Source organism: Lithobates pipiens, unplaced genomic scaffold, assembly GCF_037356315.1.
Source record: "Lithobates pipiens isolate NorthernLeopardFrog02 unplaced genomic scaffold, aLitPip1_a1.2 Scaffold_18, whole genome shotgun sequence".
NCBI classification, from domain to species: domain Eukaryota; kingdom Metazoa; phylum Chordata; class Amphibia; order Anura; family Ranidae; genus Lithobates; species Lithobates pipiens.
The window spans coordinates 626142475-626162700 of record NW_027507758.1 but is presented as its reverse complement, the minus strand read 5'-3'; the positions used below and the strand labels follow the sequence as shown (position 1 = coordinate 626162700).

The following is a 20226-nucleotide window of genomic DNA, read 5'->3' as shown; positions in this document are numbered from 1 at the left end:
TGTGGATGAGCCTATGCAATGTGACTTTATAAGGGAGAGACGTCAGTCGCTGTTTGCGACAGTTGCATGCACTGCCATTCGGGGACCTGAGAAACATTTATGTAAAATGTGTATTAATGGTAGAAATGTTGATGTGTTGCTGGATTCAGGTAGCCTGGTAACATTGATAAAAGCTGAATTAGTTACTACAGAGGTCTCTGGGAAAAACAAGGTGGCTGTTATTTGTGTGCATGGGGACACCCGAGAGTATCCTGTAACTTCAGTGTTTTTTGAGACCCCCAAAGGTAACCTCTCTCATCAGGTGGGGTTAGTGTCTCACTTACCACATGATGCTATTGTGGGAAGGGATTTTCCAAAGTTCTGGGAACTCTGGGATTGTCCAGAGCCCCCCACTGGTGCCCCTATAGACCAGGAAGATGACCAGAATTCCTCTGGGAGTGGTGAGGACTCTCCTGAATTTCCCTTGTCGGTATTGGCGGGGGAAACTCGAGAAACTGGGGAGGAGCCAACATCGTCAGATGAAAACATGCCGTCTGTGGAGTTTTCAGATCTTGAGGTTCACAGGGAAAATTTTGCCACAGAACAGTTAAAAGATCCCACCCTAATAAAGGCACGGGAAAATGTGGTGAAAATAGATGGTGAGTTAGTGAACCCAGATAAGACCTGCACTTATCCGTACTTCACTATGGAAAGGGACCTGCTGTATCGAGTGGCTCAAAGGGCAGAAGAAACCATTGAGCAACTTGTGGTGCCCAAACCTTACAGGAAGTTGGTGTTAGAATTGGCCCATGGGCACATTCTGGGAGGTCATCTGGGGACAGAGAAAACCAGAGAGAGGATATTGCAGAGATTCTATTGGCCTGGGGTCATGAAGGAAATAGAAAATTATTGTTCCTCCTGCCCGGTGTGTCAGAAGTCGGCACCTATACCACATTTCCGTAACCCGCTGGTACCTCTTCCTATCATTGAGGTCCCCTTTGAAAGGATCGCAATGGATTTGGTAGGTCCGATAATGAAGTCCGCCAGGGGCATCAGTACATTTTGGTTATATTGGACTATGTCACCCGTTATCCAGAAGCAATTCCTCTTCGAAATACCTCGGCCAAAACCATAGCCAAAGAGCTATCTCTTGTTTTTAGCCGCGTGGGTATTTGTAAGGAACTGCTTACGGACCAAGGTACACCCTTTATGTCCAGGGTTATGAACCCTTGCTAGTAGCGGGTTGGACCCCCTTTTGCCTTCATTCTTCGTGGTATAGATACAACAAGGTGTTGGAAACATTCCTCTGAGATTTTGCTCCATAGTGACATGATAGCATCACGCAGTTGCTGCAGATTTGTCAGCTGCACATCCATGATACTAATCTCCCATTTCACCACATCACAAAGGTGCTCTATTAGATGAGATGTAGTGACTGTGGAGGCCATTGGAGTACAGTGACCTCATTGTCCAGTGGTGAGATGATTGGAGCTTTGTGACATGGTGCATTATCCTGCTGGAAGGAGCCATCAGAAGATGGGGACATTGAAGTCATGAAGGGATGGACATGGTCAGCAACAATACTCAGTAGGCCGTGGTGTTTAAACCGTGCTCAATTGGTACTAAGGGGCCCATAGTGTGCCAAGAAATTATCCCCTACACCATTACACAACCACCACCACCAGCCTGAGCTGGTTATACAAGGCAGGATGGATCCATGCGCCAAATTCTGACCCTACCATCTGAATGTCGCAGCTGTAATTGAGACTCATCAGACCAGCCAATGTTTTTCCAATCTTTTATTGTCCAATTTTGGTGAGGCTGTGCGAATTGTAGCCTCAGTTGCTTGTTCTTAGCTGACAGGAGTGGCATCTGGTGTGGTCTTCTGCTGCTGTAGCCCATCAATGTGTTGTGCATTTAGAGATGGTATTCTGCATACCTTGGGTGTAATGAGTGTGTTACTGTTGTCTTTCTATCATCTGGAACCAGTCTGCCCATTCTCCTCTGACCTCAACAAGGCATTTTCCTCCACACAACTGCAGCTCACTGGATATTTTCTCTTTTTCCCACCATTCTCAGTAAACCAGAGACATAGTTGTGTGTGAAAATGCCAGAAATACTCAGACCAGCCCATCTGGCACCAACAACCATGCCACGTTCAAAGTCACTGAAATCTCCTTTCTTCCCCATTCTGATGCTTGGTTTGAACTTCAGCAGCTCATCTTCACCACGTCTAGAGGCCTAAATGCATTGAGTTGCTGCCATGAGATTGGCTGATTAGAAATTTGTGTTACCATACAATTGAACAGGTGTACCTAATCAAGTGGACAGTGAGTGTGTGTGTATATATAAAACAATACATAAGCAAACTTCCCTAAAAAAGAACAAAAACAACAACAACAAAAAAAGACAAAGAAAAAGCAATCTACAGCAACACCCTCTCATAAATCTCACATGTCCCACCAAAAAATGTCGCACCAATTGTAGATCTTATTCCTCAGAACATCATATATAGACATGAATGTTCCCTCAGCAACAATTATCAAATAACAGTGTCCCATCCATGGTCTCCCTGTCTTGTCTGTCACTAAAAAGGGGGCTGTTCTTGTTCTATTCTCATATATTTCTATCCCCCTTGGTGGGAGTGGAGATGACCCCATCTATAAGGATATACAGTACATACACACACAGCACAAGGCCGTGTTCATACTACGAAACATTTCCCAGGGTTGCAGTTCCTCTCAGCTCCACAAGGTGGTGATCTTGCTTCCACCCAAACAGGACATCTCTATGGAATACAGACAGGAAGTGATGTCAGGTATAGACAGGAAGTTCTGGGTGAGAGGTGAATCGAGAGGAAGTGGAGGGAAGACGTTACTGGAAGTGGCAGCAGAGGAGGTAATAAGATCTTATTTTCTATTTACACCCAGTAACCCCCGTCATGTCCGTCCTCCTCCTCCATAGTCACTGTGATGTCTTTTATCTCCAGCAGATGATGATACACACATATATAGTGTGGAAACCTAGATTAACCCCTTCAGAGGCAGAACATTCCCCCACTTCCGAGACCAGAACATTTTTCATTGTGGAGATGTGTCTAATGTCGCGTACACACGAGCGGACTTTTCGACGGACTAGGTATTCCCGACGGAGTTCTGACGGACTTTCCGAATGAACGGACTTGTCTACACACAATCACACCAAAGTCAGACGGATTCGAACGTGATGACGTACGACCGGACTAGAATAAGGAAGTTCATAGCAAGTAGCCAATAGCTGCCCTAGCTTTGGTTTTTGTCCGTCAGACTAGCATACACACGAACGGATTCTTCAATAGGAACTGGGTCCGGCGGAGTTCCGGCTGAAAAATTTGAAACATGTTCTGTTTCTAAAGGCAGATTTTTGGGCAGCAAAGGTCCGATGGAGCCCACACAGGATCGAATTGTCCAACGGATTTGTTCCGTCTGACCTTTTCTGTCAAAAAGACCGGTCGCGTGTACGCGGCATAAGAAATTCTTAGTCTGAATCCAAATCCTATTGAAAATGGGAGCCAAATCTGTCAAATTAAAAAATGCTCATTTTCTGGGCTAATAGGCAAGGGGGCGTCAAACAATAACATGGTGGGGGCCACTGTCCTGGGGGAACATGTACCAATGCAAAAAAAGTAAATAAAAAAAAAATCTGTTTGGCTAGGAGCAGTGATTTTTTTTAAATAAGTGAAACATTAAAACTAGTCAATTCCTTTAACCACTTAAGCCCCAGACCATTTGGCTGGCCAAAGACCAGAGCGCGTTTTGCGATTCGGCACTGCGTCGCTTTAACTGACAATTGCGCGGTCGTGCGACGTGGCTCCCAAACAAAATAGACATCCTTTTTGCCCCACAAATAGAGCTTTCTTTTGGTGGTATTTGATCACCTCTGCGGTTTTTATTTTTTGCGTTATAAACAAAAAAAAGTAGCGCCAATTTTGAAAAAAACACATTATTTTTTACTTTTTGCTATAATAAATATCCCCAAAAAATACATAAAAAAAAACATTTTTTTCATCAGTTTAGGCCGATACGTATTCTTCTACATATTTTTTGCAAAAAAAAAAATTGCAATAAGATTTTATTGATTGGATTGTGCAAAAGTTATAGCGTCTACAATATAGGGGATTGTTTTATGGCATTTTTATTAATATTTTTTTAAATTAGTAATGGCGGCGATCTGCGACTTATATCTGCGACATTATGGGGGACACGTCAGACGTTGGTGCTATTTTGAAACCATTCACATTTATACAGCGATCAGTGCAATTAAAAATGCATTGATTCCTGTGTAAATGTGGCTGGCAGTGAAGGGGGTTAACCAGGAAGGGGTGCTGCCATGGTTAAGTGTGTCCTAGAGAGTGATTCTAACTGTGGGGGGAGGGGCTACGTGCGACATGACACTGATCGCCGCTCCTGATCACAGGGAGCTGGGATCAGTGTACTGTCACTAGGAAGAATGGGGAAATGCTTGTTTACATCAGTATTTCCCAGTTCTTCCTCTTTGTGAGGCGATTGCGGGTATCGATTCGACTCGTATCGATTGCGGGTATCGATTCGCACTCATGGATCTCGCGGCAGGGCCGCGCGCACAGGACCACAGGGTGGCAAATTTAAAGGGATGTACCTGCACGCCCATTTGCCTGTCGGTGCCATTCTGCCGACGTATATGTAGATGCGGCGCTCGGCAAGCGGTTAAAGCATGCGGAGTAGTACACTATGAGAGTCTTTGTCCCTCCCGAAATAAGCGTGCTACATCTTTTACGCTGTAGAGCAGTGGGTTCATTTGTTCTAGGGAATAGAGACATGATTTACGTTTTTATTTATTTTTTTATTTTTTTATAAATCATCATTGCCTTATGTTTTCAAAGCTATTCGCCTTATTCTTTTTTTTTTTTTTTTTTATGTGATTTATGTTGCTTACTTTGCTTCTAAAAATCCATTAAAGGAGTAATCCATTTTTAAAGACTGTGTGCTCATAACCTACACAGTACAAGTTAATGGTCATATTTTGTTTTCAAATTGCTGTTATGATATAAACTCATCACTATGTTTCATAGAGATTTATTTTTTTTTGTTCTCCTTTAGAACAGTGCAATATCTGACAGTCCATCAATATTCAGTTATCCTCAAGAACTGCCAAGTAACAATACTAAAAACTAAAGTAATTGGCATGTTATATCTATGACATTGGCTGACTAAAGAATGTATATAGCTCTATAGAACACAGATGTATAATATATTTAAAATACACTTTATTAGGTAAGAAGGGAGGACCCCCACCATGCCAACATCCAATAAAAATAAGAGAAAAATAATTGAAAGGGTCCAAAGACATGCTGGTAGGTTAATTAGCATCTGTCCAAAATTGGCCCTAGTATATGAATGTGAGTTGGGGACCTTAGATTGTGGGCTCCTTGAGGGTAGGGACCGATGTGAGTGTGCGATGAATGTGTGGAGTGCTGCGTAAATTGACAGTGCTATATGGGTACCTTAAATAGGGATAATTGTAGACACGCACCCACACTTACTCAGGTTGAACTGGATGGACTGGTGTCTTTATTCAACCTTACTAACTATGTAACTAAGACTCTCTCGAAAAAAGAAAAAAAAAAGCGGACTTTATGGGCAAAACACGAGGCGGTAATTATATAAAAATTGTATCTTTATTACAAAATTTTTTAAAAACACATATAGATATAACAAACACAACACCCTCTACTAGACAAAGGTCAACAGATAGCCAATTACGGACATGGAGGCATGGAACCTTTTTATTGAGTAGGTGAGAGGTCCATCAACGTACAACAAAAAAAGGGAGTACATGTAATAGTCAAAAGGTCAGATCTATGAATTCCTCCATGCTTGCTTGTCAACGCGTTTTGCATCTAATTGCTTCCTCAGGACATACTGGGTAGGTGCTGATATTGATTTTCTATATATTTTTTAATTTTATAGGTATTGCAGTTATACATACTGATATTGAACAGGTGTGTGTGTGTGTGTGTGTGTATATATATATATATATATATATATATATATATATATATATATATATATATATATATATATATATATATAGAACACACACACATGTATGCATCTTGGAAAAAATAAAATCTATAAAATTAAATATGTTTGCCCGATTGACAATGAAGGTCAAGTAATGGGTGAAACCACACAAAACAAAGGAGAACCCAATCCATCCTTCCAAGAATCAGGAATTCAAATATTGAGTTCATCTTCCACATAGAACCCCTGGACCACCCAAAGTCCACCCTCCAGGGTGACCAAAAGGAACTGGCAGCCCTGTAGATAAAATAGGCATTGTTCTATAGAGAATTTCTCAGTATGTAAGCTCTAGTTAAACTATTCCTATATATAGTATCTTACCTCTCAGAGGCAAAATAGTATAAGTCAGTTGGAACTCAGTGCGGGGGATGGTTAAATCAAGCACATTGGTTAGATTGGTACAAGAGATACAAAGACCAATGAGATTAATCAAAACCTAATGAAAACACAACCTTCTGTTCCTAACCTGAATGTGATGAATAGCTTGTTTCTTTCTTTTAATTTGTTTAGTTCATTTTTATGCAATATATATATCTACTCCTACATCTACTCCTACAGAGCTCCAAGTAATACATGCTTTAAATGCACTCTCAATTCATTAGCAATTCAAGTTTAGACGCCTATACTTTTTGAGATATTGAGAGATTGGAGTAATATTCTGATACTATGATTAGCTAATAGTGATGGCCGAACGGTTCGCCCGGCGGTCGTTTCGCGGCGAATTTCGGCTGTTCGCGGTCCGCCCGTTCGGCGAACTATTGGCGCCGTTCGCCCGGCGGACTTCCGTGTTTTTTCTGTGTAAAAGAACTATGACCTATGATGACACATCCATCATGGGGTACAGGACAGCCAATTGAGACATTACAGCACATGGACACTTGGACATTCCCCCTAACTTATAAATACACCCGATCCGGCGGCCATTTTACATTCTTTCTTCTGTCACTATAGGGAGAGGTTGCTGTGTGGAGCAGGGAGAGATTACAGTGACACAAATCGCTAGCTATTTGGTACACAAAAGTTCTTTCCAGTACTGGTATAGGTGTTAGGTGTAGTTCAGGATAGGCAGTGCTGTGCTTTTGTCAGTTTAGAGAAAGGGACAGGACGCTGTGTGCTGCAGGGAGAGTGTAATCATTAGCTGTTACTATCAGGTCCACAAAAGTGCTATTCCAGTAACCAGTTATTGTTCCAGCAGCCTCTGTTTTGTCAGTTTATATAGGGACAGGCAGGAAGCAGTGTGTGAGGCAGTGAGGGTCAGTTTAATCAGTAGCTGTTACTATATTAGGTCCACAAAGGTTCTTTTCAGGACTGGTATCAGTGGTATGGTAATAGGCTTGTACACGTATAATATTCTTTCTTCCAAATATAGAAAGAATATTATACTTGACTGCTGCCCTTCTGCTGCAGTCTGCTAATCATTCACAACTCACTTGTTCCACAAAGCTCTTTATCAGGACTGGTAACTTGATCTGTCTAGGGTGGTACAGTACATAGGGTTGAGTGAGGTACAGTCTGCTATTCTATAAGGACTGGTATCGGTCCACAATACATAGGGTTGAGGTGCACTACTGCTGACCGCTGCCCTATACTGTAGCAGTCCTTCATCGGTATAGGGACTGACGTACAGTCTGCTAATCACTCACACACAACCTACTTGGTCCACAAAAGTCCACAAAAGGAGTTTTGTCACAGGGTCATTTAAAAAATGACAGGCAGAGGAAGAGGCAGGCCCTTCCGCAGGGGTGGTATACAGGGGTGGGTCATATTTCTACTGGGGCTACTTATTATGAGGGGCTCACACCATCCCTGTGCTGTGCTGACTTCCTCCTGGGGCTGCTTATTATGAGGGGCTCACACCATCCCTGTGCTGTGCTGACATCCTCCTGGGGCTGCTTATTATGAGGGGCTCACACCATCCCTGTGCTATGCTGACATCCTCCTGGGGCTGCTTATTATGAGGGGCTCACACCATCCCTGTGCTATGCTGACATCCTCCTGGGGCTGCTTATTATGAGGGGCTCATACCATCCCTGTGCTATGCTGACATCCTCCTGGGGCTGCTTATTATGAGGGGCTCACACCATCCCTGTGCTATGCTCATTATGAGGGGCTCCCACCATCCCTGTACTATGCTCATTATGAGGGGCTCCCACCATCCCTGTGCTATGCTCATTATGAGGGGCTCCAACCATCCTTGTGCTATGCTCCTTATGAGGGGCTCCCACCATCCCTGTGCTATGCTGACTTCCTCCTGGGGCTGCTTACAGTGCAGGTGTCAGTGATGTATATCACAGTGCTGATGTCAGTGCTCTCTATCACGGTGCTGCTGTCAGTGCTGTATATCACGGTGCTGGTGTGAGTGCTTTATGTCATGCTGCTGATGTCAGTGCTCTGTATCACGGTGCTGCTGTCAGATAACTCTATCACGGTGCTGCTGTCAGATGACTCTATCACGGTGCTGTTGTCAGATGACTCTATCACGGTGCTGGTGTCATTGCTTCATGTCACGCTGCTGATGTCAGTGCTCTCTATCACGGTGCTGGTGTCATTGCTTCATGTCACGCTGCTGATGTCAGTGCTCTCTATCACGGTGCTGTTGTCAGATGACTCTATCACGGTGCAGGTGTCATTGCTGTATGTCACGCTGCTGGTGATCATCTCCTGCACCCTCTTCTTTGCCTACCCTGACCTTCCCTCTCCTCCATTGCCTTCATGCGCTCCACAGTGCTGAATTGTCACAACAATTTCCCATATAAAAAAAGAATGCTTGTCGTTGTCGATCCCAGATTCACCTCATACATGTGTTATGTCATTGGCCATGTGGTGGGACTATGTTTGCACAGCTAATAATTATTTTGTGGCTGCAAATTTGACCTATAGGTTTGCGAAGTTCGCCTCCCATTGAAGTCAATGGGGCCCGCCGCGAACGTTACGGTTCGCGAACTATCGGCCGCGTTCGCGAAACGTCCCGTCGGAAGTTCGTCCATCACTATTAGCTAACATAATTATATTACAGTGTATGAGATTAGAAACTGGTATGTAAAGACGCTATAACAATATGTACAATGTTTAATTCTACTGCTAAACCTTGACTCCTCATACCCACAGCTATTGTATCAGCAATATGATATGTTATGTTTAAAACCAATAAAAACGTATTTAAATTAAAGCGGTTCTGCACACACTTTCAAAAGTTAGGGTCATTCGTTTGTAAATGCAGCAAAGAGTGCACAATGGCCTTTTTTTTTTTAAATCGTACCTGTTCATGTTTGTAATCTTAGTTTTCATTCCCTGCGGCTGTGGGCGGTGTTTGTGCTGGGATCCGCATCATGTCCGGTGATCGCCGCATTGTCTCCTGGGATCTCGTGTAATTCATCCCAGGAGTCAGTGCGGAGGTCCGATGCGAAATCTCGCGTGATTTCAACGCATGACGTCATTACGCCGGCCACGTTTGGAGGGCGTTTTGAAATTAGCCATTGTTAGGTAGGGCAACATTGATGATTGCGCGGCGCAGTTGCCACTGAGCATGCGCGGGATCCAGCAAGGAATGCTGGTACTTCTAATGCAATGGAACAAGGAAGTGATTGCTTGTGGGCTTCAAATGCCCACAAGCAAGATGACATCTGCTGGACATGACATGATAAAACTATCGATTAGACAGGAAAACGGACCAGGATACCGGGAAGCATCAGTACAAGTATGTCTGACTTTAGCATGAATTTACTTTTAAACAGAATAAAAAAAATAAAAAAAAATAATGTGTGTGTGAAAACCGCTTTAAATCAAGCACATTTATATTTTTTAATTTTATATCAGCACCTACACAGCATGTCCTGAGGAAGCAATTAGATGTGAAACACGTTGACAAGAAAGCATGGAGTATTTCTTGGACCTGGCCTTTTAACTATTACATGTACCCCCTTTTTTGGTTGTATATTTATGGACCTCTCACCTACTCAATGAAAGATTCCATGTCTGTATTTGGGTATCTGTTGACCTTTTGTGTAGTAGAGGGTGTTGTTTTTTATTATATCTATATGCGTTTTAAAAAAAATTTGTAATAAAGATACAATTTTTATATAATTAGTGCTTCGTGTTGTGCCCACAAAGTCCGCCTTTTTTGAGAGAGTCTTAGTTACTCTCTCAATCCCTTTTCCACACTTTATTAGGTAAACTTTAGGTAAACTTTAGTAGTACTGCATTCGATCCCCTTATTGCTTTCAGAACTGCCTTCATTCTTCGTGGCATAGATTCAGAAACCTGTTGGAAACATTCCTCAGAGATTTTGGTCCATAGTAATATGATAGCATCACGCAGTTGTTTCAGATTTATTATTTGCAGGCAAATTATGCCAATCTCCCATTCCACAAAAATCCCATAGGTGCTCTATTGGATTGAGATCTGGTGAGTGTGGAGGCCATTGGTGTACAGTGACCTCATTGTCATGTTCAAGAAGCCAGTGGTGAGATGATTTGAGCTTAGTGACATGGTGCATTATCTGGCCCGAAAGGAGAAGATGGGTACATTGTAGTCATAAAAAGGATGGACGTGGTGAGCAGCAATACTCCAGTAAGCAGTGACTTTATAACAATTCTGTAATGGTAATAAGGGGCACAAGGTGTGCCAAGAAAATATCCACCACACAATTACACCACCACCAGCCTGTATCTTTGATACAAAGCATGATGGATCCATGTTTTGTTATGGCAATTTCTTACTGTTACATCTCAGACTCGGAAACAAAATCACTACATCTACAGACAGCCGCAATGTAAAGCTTCATACACACGATAGGACTTTGTACAAACTTTCCCTTGGATTTTTGTACAAAGGGCGTCGGCCCTGAACTTGTATTGCATACACACAGCAGGACTTTTTCAGCCAACTTTCACCAAATCATGTGGTTTTTCTGCTCTTTACCGCCACCTTTGGTCAACTTCTGTATTGTTGTCTGATCTTTTGCATTGGTTCTGAGCATGCCTGTTTGTACTTTGTACAAAAGTCCTATGGTTTTCTGTACACACGATCAGACTTTGCTCCATTGGACTTTTGTTGCCAGAAAGTTTGTCTGTTCTCACAGCCAACAAAAGTCAGATGAAAACCAAAAAAGTTTGTCCGATGGAGCGTACACACGGTCGGATGTTGCTCCAAAACAGCTAATTTGCATGTTTGTTGTCAAAAAGTCTGAGCGTGTGTATGGGCCTTAACACTAACCTTTCTAGCCCTGTAAATCAGGGCTTGACAAATTTGCTTGGAATCTAGGAGCCAGCTTAAAAAGTTAGGAGCCAGGTCGGTAATGGCGATCCGGACCTGTCCCTGGCCTGACATGGAGACGAGTGAGGGGAAGATGGCGCCGCCGCCCCCACCTGTCTCCAAGTCATTGCCCATAGCTCTTAGAGGGACATTTTATTTATTTATTTTTTTCAAATGACAATTTTTTTTTTTATTGCATTTTAGTGTAAATATGAGATGTGAGGTCTCTCTGACCCCAGATCTCATATTTAAGAGGACCTGTCATGCTTTTTATATTACAAGGGATTTTTACATTCCTTGTAATGCCCCGTACACACGAGCGGACTTTTCGACATCCAAACTCCGACGGACTGAGTCCGGCGGACTATCCGATCGTGTGTGGGCTGCAACGGACTTTAGCGAAGCTAAAGTCTGACGGACTTTAGAAATGAAGCATGCTTTAAATTTTCCCGACGGAACTCCGCCGGACCCGGTCCCCTTTGAAAAATCCGCTCGTGTGTGTGCTACTCCGACGGACTAAAACCGACGCTAGGGCAGCTATTGGCTACTGTCTATGAACTTCCTACGTCGAATCCAGTCGTACGTCATCACGTTCGACTCCGTCGGAGTTTGGTGTGATGGTGTGTGGTCAAGTCCGTTCGGTCGAAAAGTCCGCCAGAACTCCGTCGGAACTCCAGCGGAACTCCGGCGGAACTCCTTTGGAGGTCTGTCAGACTTAATTCCTCTCGTGTGTACGGGGCATAATAAGAATAAAAGTGACACAATTTCTTTTTAAAAGAACAGTGAAAAAAAAAAAAAAAAGTTAAAATAAGAAAAAAAAAATTTTTTTTAAACGTGCCATGTCCCGCCCGCATATGAAAGCGGTGTTCAAACCACACATAGGAGGTATCGCCGTGATTGGTAGAGCGAGAGCAATAATTCTAGCCCTAGACCTCCTCTGTAACTCAAAAAAGAATTTTTCTAAACGTCGCCTATGGAGATTTTAAAGGGTAAAAGTTTGTCGCCATTCCATGAGCGGGTGCAATTTTGAAGCGTGACATGTTGGGTATCAATTTATTCGGCGTAACATTATCTTTCACAATATAAAAAGAAATTGGGCTAACTTTACTGTTGTCTTATTTTTTTATTAAATAAATTATTTTTCCCAAAAAAAGTGCACTTGTAAGTCCGCTGCGCAAATACGGTGTGACAGACAGTATTGCAACAACCACCATTTTATTCTCTAGGGTGTTAGAATAAAAAATATATATATAATGTTTAGGGGGTTCTAAATAAAGGGAAGGAGATAAGCAGGCAATAAAAAAACAGGCAGAGGAAGCTCCATTAGCATTCCTGGTTGTCATACCAACGGCCACCACAAAAGGGTGCCAGATTCCAGAAGGAATCATAGGACCGCAGAAGGCCTCAAAGCCGCGGCCTCAATTACCGGCCGCCGGCGGAATGGCCCGACGCGATCACGCCGGGGGGGTCCACGGAGACAGGATACCCCCAGCTGTGCTGCGCCAGGTCGCTAATTCTAGTCGCAAATGCGACCTGGCGCCCGGATTTTGTTGAGCCCTGCTGTAAATAATAATTCAGTATACATACAGTACCTTTTTTTTTTTTTTTTAAGCCGGTCTGGTCTCCAAGAGCAGGAAGCTCTGCAGAGGACACGGCCGACGACGGCAGTGAAATGATTGTGAAGTGAGGTCACCCATAGAGGTACTATGGGGCTTCCGTTGTTGGATGCCGCTGACGGCTCAGCGCAGGCCCATACCTTCATAAAAAGGTATGTATAGACATTTCTTCTTTACAGGGCTAAATTGGAGAGTGTTAGATTGTGGATGTCTGTGAATGTAGCAATTTTAGTTTACTTTGGTGGACTTTTCCTTATTACAAGTCTGGATTTTCACATTATAAAATTGATGAGATGCAATGATAGACTTTTAGCGTATATATACTAGAGCTGCACAATTAATCGTTAAAAAAATCATGATCTCGATTCAACCCCCCCTCTATTGCAGAGTTTGCCAATTCTTTCATATAACAAGTGTAGAGACTTATCTGCTCACTCAGCTGTCAAAAGAAAACATCCCAGCAACCTGACAAGTTTTTAACATGAAACATTGTAACTAACTCTTCCTTCTTAGAACAATAAGATAAACTTGTATGAAAAAAAAAATCCGGGCAGTCTGCCAAGTTTTTAAGCAACGTGTACATGCAGGAAGTTTAACCACTTAAAGTCTAAATCTTTTTCTGACACTTGTTTCTTAAAGTGGTTGTAAACCTTCCCCCACAACTTTGTCCCATGTAAATCAGCATAAAAAACCCTAATGAACACTGCTTGTAGATATCTCCTTACTTGCTTAGTATTGTTGTAATCCTTTTTGTTCTTTAGAATGAAGTCACTGAGCATTCTCAGATCTCCACCTGATTTACGGCACACTCTCTATGTGCGTGTCTATCTGTTATCAGGACTTCCTATGGCACAGCACTGAACTCCCAGGAGACTTCATAATCATTCAGAGCTTCCTCCTACACACCATGTGACATGACATGCAGTGTAAACCTGGCCATTACTGCAGTCTTATCAGCTGAAGCTGATAAGATTGACACAGGCAAACACTAGATAATCGGCACAAGTAAATACTATGAAATAAAACAAGTCAGCTATGAACAGGGAAGCAGGGTTGCCATAGAAACGTTGGATTGAGAAGGAGGCTTGGTTAACAGTACAGGACGTGCTCAATGTAAGGGCGGAAATACACTTCACTGTGGACTCAGAAAACAATACTTAAGATGGTGCTGCCTTACCCCTGGAAACAAGCTTTTTAAAGTTTCTTTAAACAGTAAGTAATATGCGATTTGGGCTGGATTACAGTTTGATAATTAATTATTATAATGGACTAAATGAAAAGAAGCATCAGAGTGGGAGAGTTTACTTTTGCTAGAAAATTACTTGGAACCCCCAAACATTATATATATTTTAGCAGAGACCCTAGGGAATAAAATGTCAATTGCTGCAATATTTTATGTCACAGTGCATTTGGCCAGCGGTCTTTCAAACACAATTTTTTTTGAAAAAAATACACTTCAATTAATTAAAAAAAAAAAAAAATAGTAAAGTAAAGTTAGCCAAATTTTTTTGATTTAATGTGAAAGATGATGTTACGCCGTGAGAAGCAAAAAAATTATGATTCTCATTTTAGCCAGAATTGTGCAGCTCTAGTATATATTAATTCATGCTATCCACAGTATTTAGTGTATATAATTAAGAATTGAATTTGCTATTGAGTGCATTGACATCACTTTCATAAATAACAGTTTCTTACTGCTATTTTTATGTTACTTTAGGATGCCTAGTTGCATGGTAAAAGGCTGCACCTTTTCATGGAGAACCCGAGAACCTCAAACTGTGCTACATGTTTTCCCAAGACAACGAGAGAGAATCCTGAACTGGCTACAGATGATCAGGATGGATGATGGTCATATCTCATCCCTGGTTGAAAAAATGTATAATTCTCGCAATAACGAATATAGAATATGCTCGTTGCATTTTTCAAAAGTGGACTATGAGCAACGTGGTAAAAAAATGTATTTAAAAAAAAATGCAGTCCCAAGTCAGAATTTGCCTCCACCAGATTTACATGTTTCCAAAGAACTCGAAGAACACAGTTATTTTCGAAACACACGTGTAAATCCAATTCCTGAATCGGAAACCTCCCAGTCTGCATCCAACAATTTTGAAAACCAATGCATTCAAAATAGAACAAATTTTTCGAACACCGAATCAGATTATTTTCCTATATGTGAATCGATGAGCCGTAGCAAGGTTAGTTCTAAATGTGCTACACAGTGCAGGCGCCAAACATCAGAGAACCCACAAAGTTTGTCAACAACTACCTTTGAATCATTTGAATTTGGAGACCGCAACAACTTTAAAAAACTTCGCTTGGATAACCAAAAAGAATTAGAATGTTCCAATTTTGTTTTGAACTCTACTGATGTGCCATTGGCTTCTCATACATCAACAGAAGAATATTTTAATGAAAAACATTTTGAGTGCGTTGCCATGCATATGGCAAAGGATGATACAGATGTTGTAGAGCAAACAGTAGGAACACAAGTATTTAATGTAGAGATGCAGAATTATATGGCCAATACAGTTCGCCAAAAAAGGAAATACAAGGCAAGGAGCCGAAAAACGATTGGAATAAATACCGAATACTATCCATCTCAAAAGCATAAGCATACTCAATTCGATAAATCTTTTGGTTTGAGTCATAAGTCGGTGCATGTCAATATTAAACCAAAAACAAAAAGCATTGGGATACAGTGTGATCTTTTCAATTTAACGACTTTGAAAGATAGGCCAACAGATGGCACAATCTCACAAGATGAAAATAACATGAGAAAAAAGGATCTATTTCTCAATCCCTCCATGTGCGAGACTCCAAAACAAATATGGAATCCATTAGTTGTGGTGGATAATTCAACATGCCCAAATCTAACCGCACGACCTGCTCTGAGGAAATCGCCAACTGTATCCCAAATTAAGGGTTGCCCCGCAATCTCACCAACCATATCTCCACTAAAAACATATAGTGATGTGGAAAACAGTTTACAAACATCGACCTCCTCTATGCACCACCACGATCCCAGCTACCATCCAATAAAAGAGGAGGAAGCAGATTTTGAAAAAGAGTGTGATCATTTCTTAATCGATGAAGATGACCCAGACAACTCTTTCATGCCTTTAACGGAAAATAACGACCCCGATGAATATGCCAGTGAGAAAAAATTTATAGTATTTGATAGCTGCCTAACACAGCTTCTCATGAGCTCCCGTTGCAAAGCCTTTCCTACCTGCAATGGCCTAATTAAAAAGATTAAGAAGTACCTGGTTGGGTCTGCCATAGTGGTAACTGGATTTTGCTCAAACCAACACAAATTTCACTTATGGTCAAGTCAGCCATTCATAGGGGGCATGCCAGCTGGTAATATACTTCTGTCGGCATCCATACTATGTTCCGGTTCAAATTTAAGAAAAATAAAACAATTTTTCAAATTTTTTGGAGTGCCATCCATTTCAAAATCAACACACTATAAAAATCAATCGAAATTTATTTTCCCAGCAATCGATTATCATTGGCAAAAAGAAAGAGAATCCGTTGTCCAACATCTTGACCGCAATGTCATAACTCTAGCTGGAGATTGTCGATGCGACTCCCCTGGATTCAGTGCTAAATATTGCACGTATACTTTCCTCGAGTTGAAAACCAACAAAATTGTTGATTTTCAAGTAGAGCAGTTGGAAGCTGGAATTTCGTCAGTAGCTTCGGAAAAAAAAGCTTTCAATACTGTTCTAGATCGCATTCTTGCTGACCATTTGAATGTTAAGGTCGTTGCCACTGACGGGCACGTAGGCATACGCAAGTCGATTAAGGAAAATTATGTTGGAATTAAACATCAATTCGACATGTGGCATTTTGCAAAGTCAATTGGAAACAAGTTGCATCAGGCTAGTCGAAGAAAAAATTGTGAAAAACTGGCTGCATGGGTTTCTCCAGCTATAAACCACCTTTGGTGGTCAGCTAGCACTTGCCAGCGAGATGCAAAATTGTTAAAGGAAAAATGGGTGTCCCTTGCCTACCATGCTGCTAACGTTCACGAATGGAGCAATGCCAATATTTATCAATCCTGCAGTCACAGACCGTTGAATGATTCCGAAGGTAAGCACTATTTGTGGCTTGAAGCTGGTTCTGCCGCACATCACCATCTCAAAGCTGTAGTGAATGATAAACGTATTTTGAAAGCCATAGAGCATCTATCAAATTTTTGCCATACTGGAAATTTCGAAGTTTTCCACAGTATGGCACTAAAATACCGCTCCAAACAACACCATTTTCAAATTGATAGTATGGTAGCCAGAACTCAACTTGCTGCAATGGACCACAACCGCAATGCACAAAGGGTTCAAGCCATTATCAACAATCCTATAGCTGTCAGTGATCCTGAAGGCACATTACATTTCAGAATGACTACCAGCAAGGCTAAAAAGGATTGGACAGTTTCCAAAATTTATGAACCAACAGATCAATCGTTTTTATTGGACATAATGCGTTCCATCCTTAAATTTAGAGCAGGTGAAATCACATTTACTTGGGCACCGAGAAGTTCCACAGTTCCTCAAAATATAGCTACAGTACCAGGACCTAAAAAAAACAGCATCATTCAAAAATATCTATCACGCTTCACTGATTATGTTTAAAGATCTTAATCAGAAAACATACTTGCCAACTTTTTTTTGTTTCAGTATTTTTATTAAAGAAATTGCATGTTACAGATAATGAGATATGGAACCAAGCATCATTACAGTCTTGAATTAAGTTGCGAACATTGACATACATTGATGTTGATTCTTTGAAATGAAGCCAACGTGCCCATGTTTTATGAAATTTTTCTGGAGTATCTCTGGACTAGATTATCCATCTCAGCTATTTTCCCAACTCTACGGAGCCATTCGGATATACTGGGGGGGGGGGGGGAGTAGTACTCCAGTCACTGGGTACACATAATTTTGCTGCGTTTATGAGGTGTAGAGTGAGCGATTTTGTGTAGGCCTATTGGGGAATGGAAGTCTGGTGGAGTAGATATTGGGCTGGAGTGAAATGCGGAGTGTATGTTGTGATTTGTGAGATAAGACGATGTACCAATTTCCAATAGGGTTGGATTAGGGGGCATTCCCACCAAATATGTAATAGAGAACCGTGATCGGTGTTGCATCTCTAGCACAAAGGGGGATACTAGGGTGAAAGTTGTGTATTCTGTCGGGAGTCCTGTACCACCTGGAGAATATTTTGTATCCATTTTATTGTGCGGAGACAATCAAAGACCCTTTATGTAGACATGGGCGCCATCAAAAAACTAGTTTTGTTTTGTTCCGTTTCGCTCCGTACAAAAAAAAAGATTTTTCGTTAGATTCGTAAACTTGTCGTTAAAATAACGAAAGTTCGTTATGATGAATTTATCATTATGAGGGGTTCCCACCATCCCTGTACTGAGTTCCCGGGTCTGAGTATACACCCGCTGTGCCCATTATGAGGGGTTCCCACCATTCCTGTGGTGTGCTGACTTCCCCTGATTGGTGAACAAAACACCAGTCACAATTCTGTTAATTTGGATCCGAAATTCATTTTTAAAATTCGTAAGCGTAGAAATTCCCATATGGTTCCCACCATCCCTGTGTTGAGTTCCCGGGTCTGAGTGTACACACGCTGTGCCCTTTATGAGAGGTTCCCACCATCCCTGTGCTGTGCTGACTTCCTCTGATTGGTGAACGAAACGCCAGTCACAATTCTGTTAATTTGGATCCGAAATTTAAAGAAATTTGTATTTCGTATGAAATTTGTAAGCATAGAAATTCCCATAGGGTTCTCACCATCCCTGTGCTGACTTCCTGGATTTTTAACTTTTAGGTTCGTTAACTTTTCGTAAAAATTACAAATTTTCGTTCCAAAATTCGTAAAAGAAATTTCGTACGGAATTTGCATGCATAAAATTTTTTCGGATTCGTATAAATGTAATTTTCGTTTCGTGCGAGACCAATCGCACATGTCTATTATGTATATGGGTAAAGATTTTATCCCAAACCTCTTGTGTGAGGCCTGTGGTCAGTTCTCTATTCCATTTTTGGCAGGACACATCGTCTTTGGTGGAGATCTTGGCAAACAGCAATGTTGCGTACACATGATCTGACTATCCGCCGGACAGTCCGCTGGACTTTGCAGTGGAGGTCCGCCGGACTTTCCGAATGAGCAGACTTGTCCACACACGACCGGACTTTTCCAGCAGACTAGGTCCGGCAGACAATCCACCTGACTTTTGGCGGAGGTCCGCCGGACTTTTGAAATGAACGGGCTTGCCCACACGCAGAATAAAGTCCGTTCATTTTAAACGTGACTCCAGGTAGACGGGACTAGCAAAGGAAGTCAATGTCGCCGCCTCCATTGGCGAGATTGACACCTCGCGAGCCCTGTCACCTGGTATGGATTTAAAGGGTAACCCCTACGCTGAAAAAACGGCATGGGGGTCCCCCCAAAGTCCATACCAGACACTTATCCGAGCACGCAGCCTGGCCGGTCAGTAAAGGGGGTGGGGAAGAGCGAGCGCCCCCCTCCTGAGCCATACCAGGCCACGTGCCCTCAACATGGGGGGTGCTTTGGGCAAGGGGGGGCCCTGCGGTCTCCCCACCCCAAAGCACCTTGTCCCCATGTTGATGAGGACAAAGGCCTCTTCCCGACAACCCTGGGCCTTGGTTGTCAGGCTCTGTGGGCGGGGCGCTTATCAGAATCCAGGAGCCTCCTTTAATAAGGGGGCTCCCAGATCCCAGCCCCCCATCCTATGTAAATGAGTATGGGGTACATGGTACCCCTACCCATTCACCTGAGGAGAAAAAGTGTTAATAAAAAAAACACAACACAGGATTTTAAAATACTTTTATTAGACAGCTCTGGGGGTGTTCTTCCGTCTTCGGGGGTCTTCTCGTCGGGCTCCTCCGCTATCTTCTGGTCTTTTACCGCTCTTTTACTAGCAGAGGAGCCCAGCTTTCTCCTTCGTCGCCACCGCCTTCCGGGGGTCTTCTTCCGACTTCGGGGGTCTTGTACCGCTCTTCGGTTCTTCTTTGCTGGGCCTCCGCTATCTTCTTCCAGCTCTTTAACTAGCGTTGGCCCGATCTTGTCACTGTCGCCCCCTTCTTCTTCTTCTTCTTTCTTCTTCCTTCTTCCGATGTTGACCCGACGCTCTCTCCAGCTGCAATGCCAGGACGCGTTGTGCGGCGACTTAAATAGGCATAAGGGGCGGGGTCACTGGTTGATGTCACATGGTGACCCCACCCCTTATGATGTCACAGTCC

General features: G+C 42.4%; 1 protein-coding gene across 1 annotated transcript in view; it reads left to right on the top strand.

The window, feature by feature from the left end:
* LOC143986868 (uncharacterized) overlaps positions 1-20226 on the top strand; it is a 57287-nt gene that overhangs the window by 13294 nt on the left and 23767 nt on the right. The window contains exon 4 of the mRNA XM_077485274.1: positions 14667-16309. Coding sequence (XP_077341400.1) covers positions 14667-16309 — 1643 coding nt within the window. The remainder of the gene's footprint in view (positions 1-14666; positions 16310-20226) is intronic.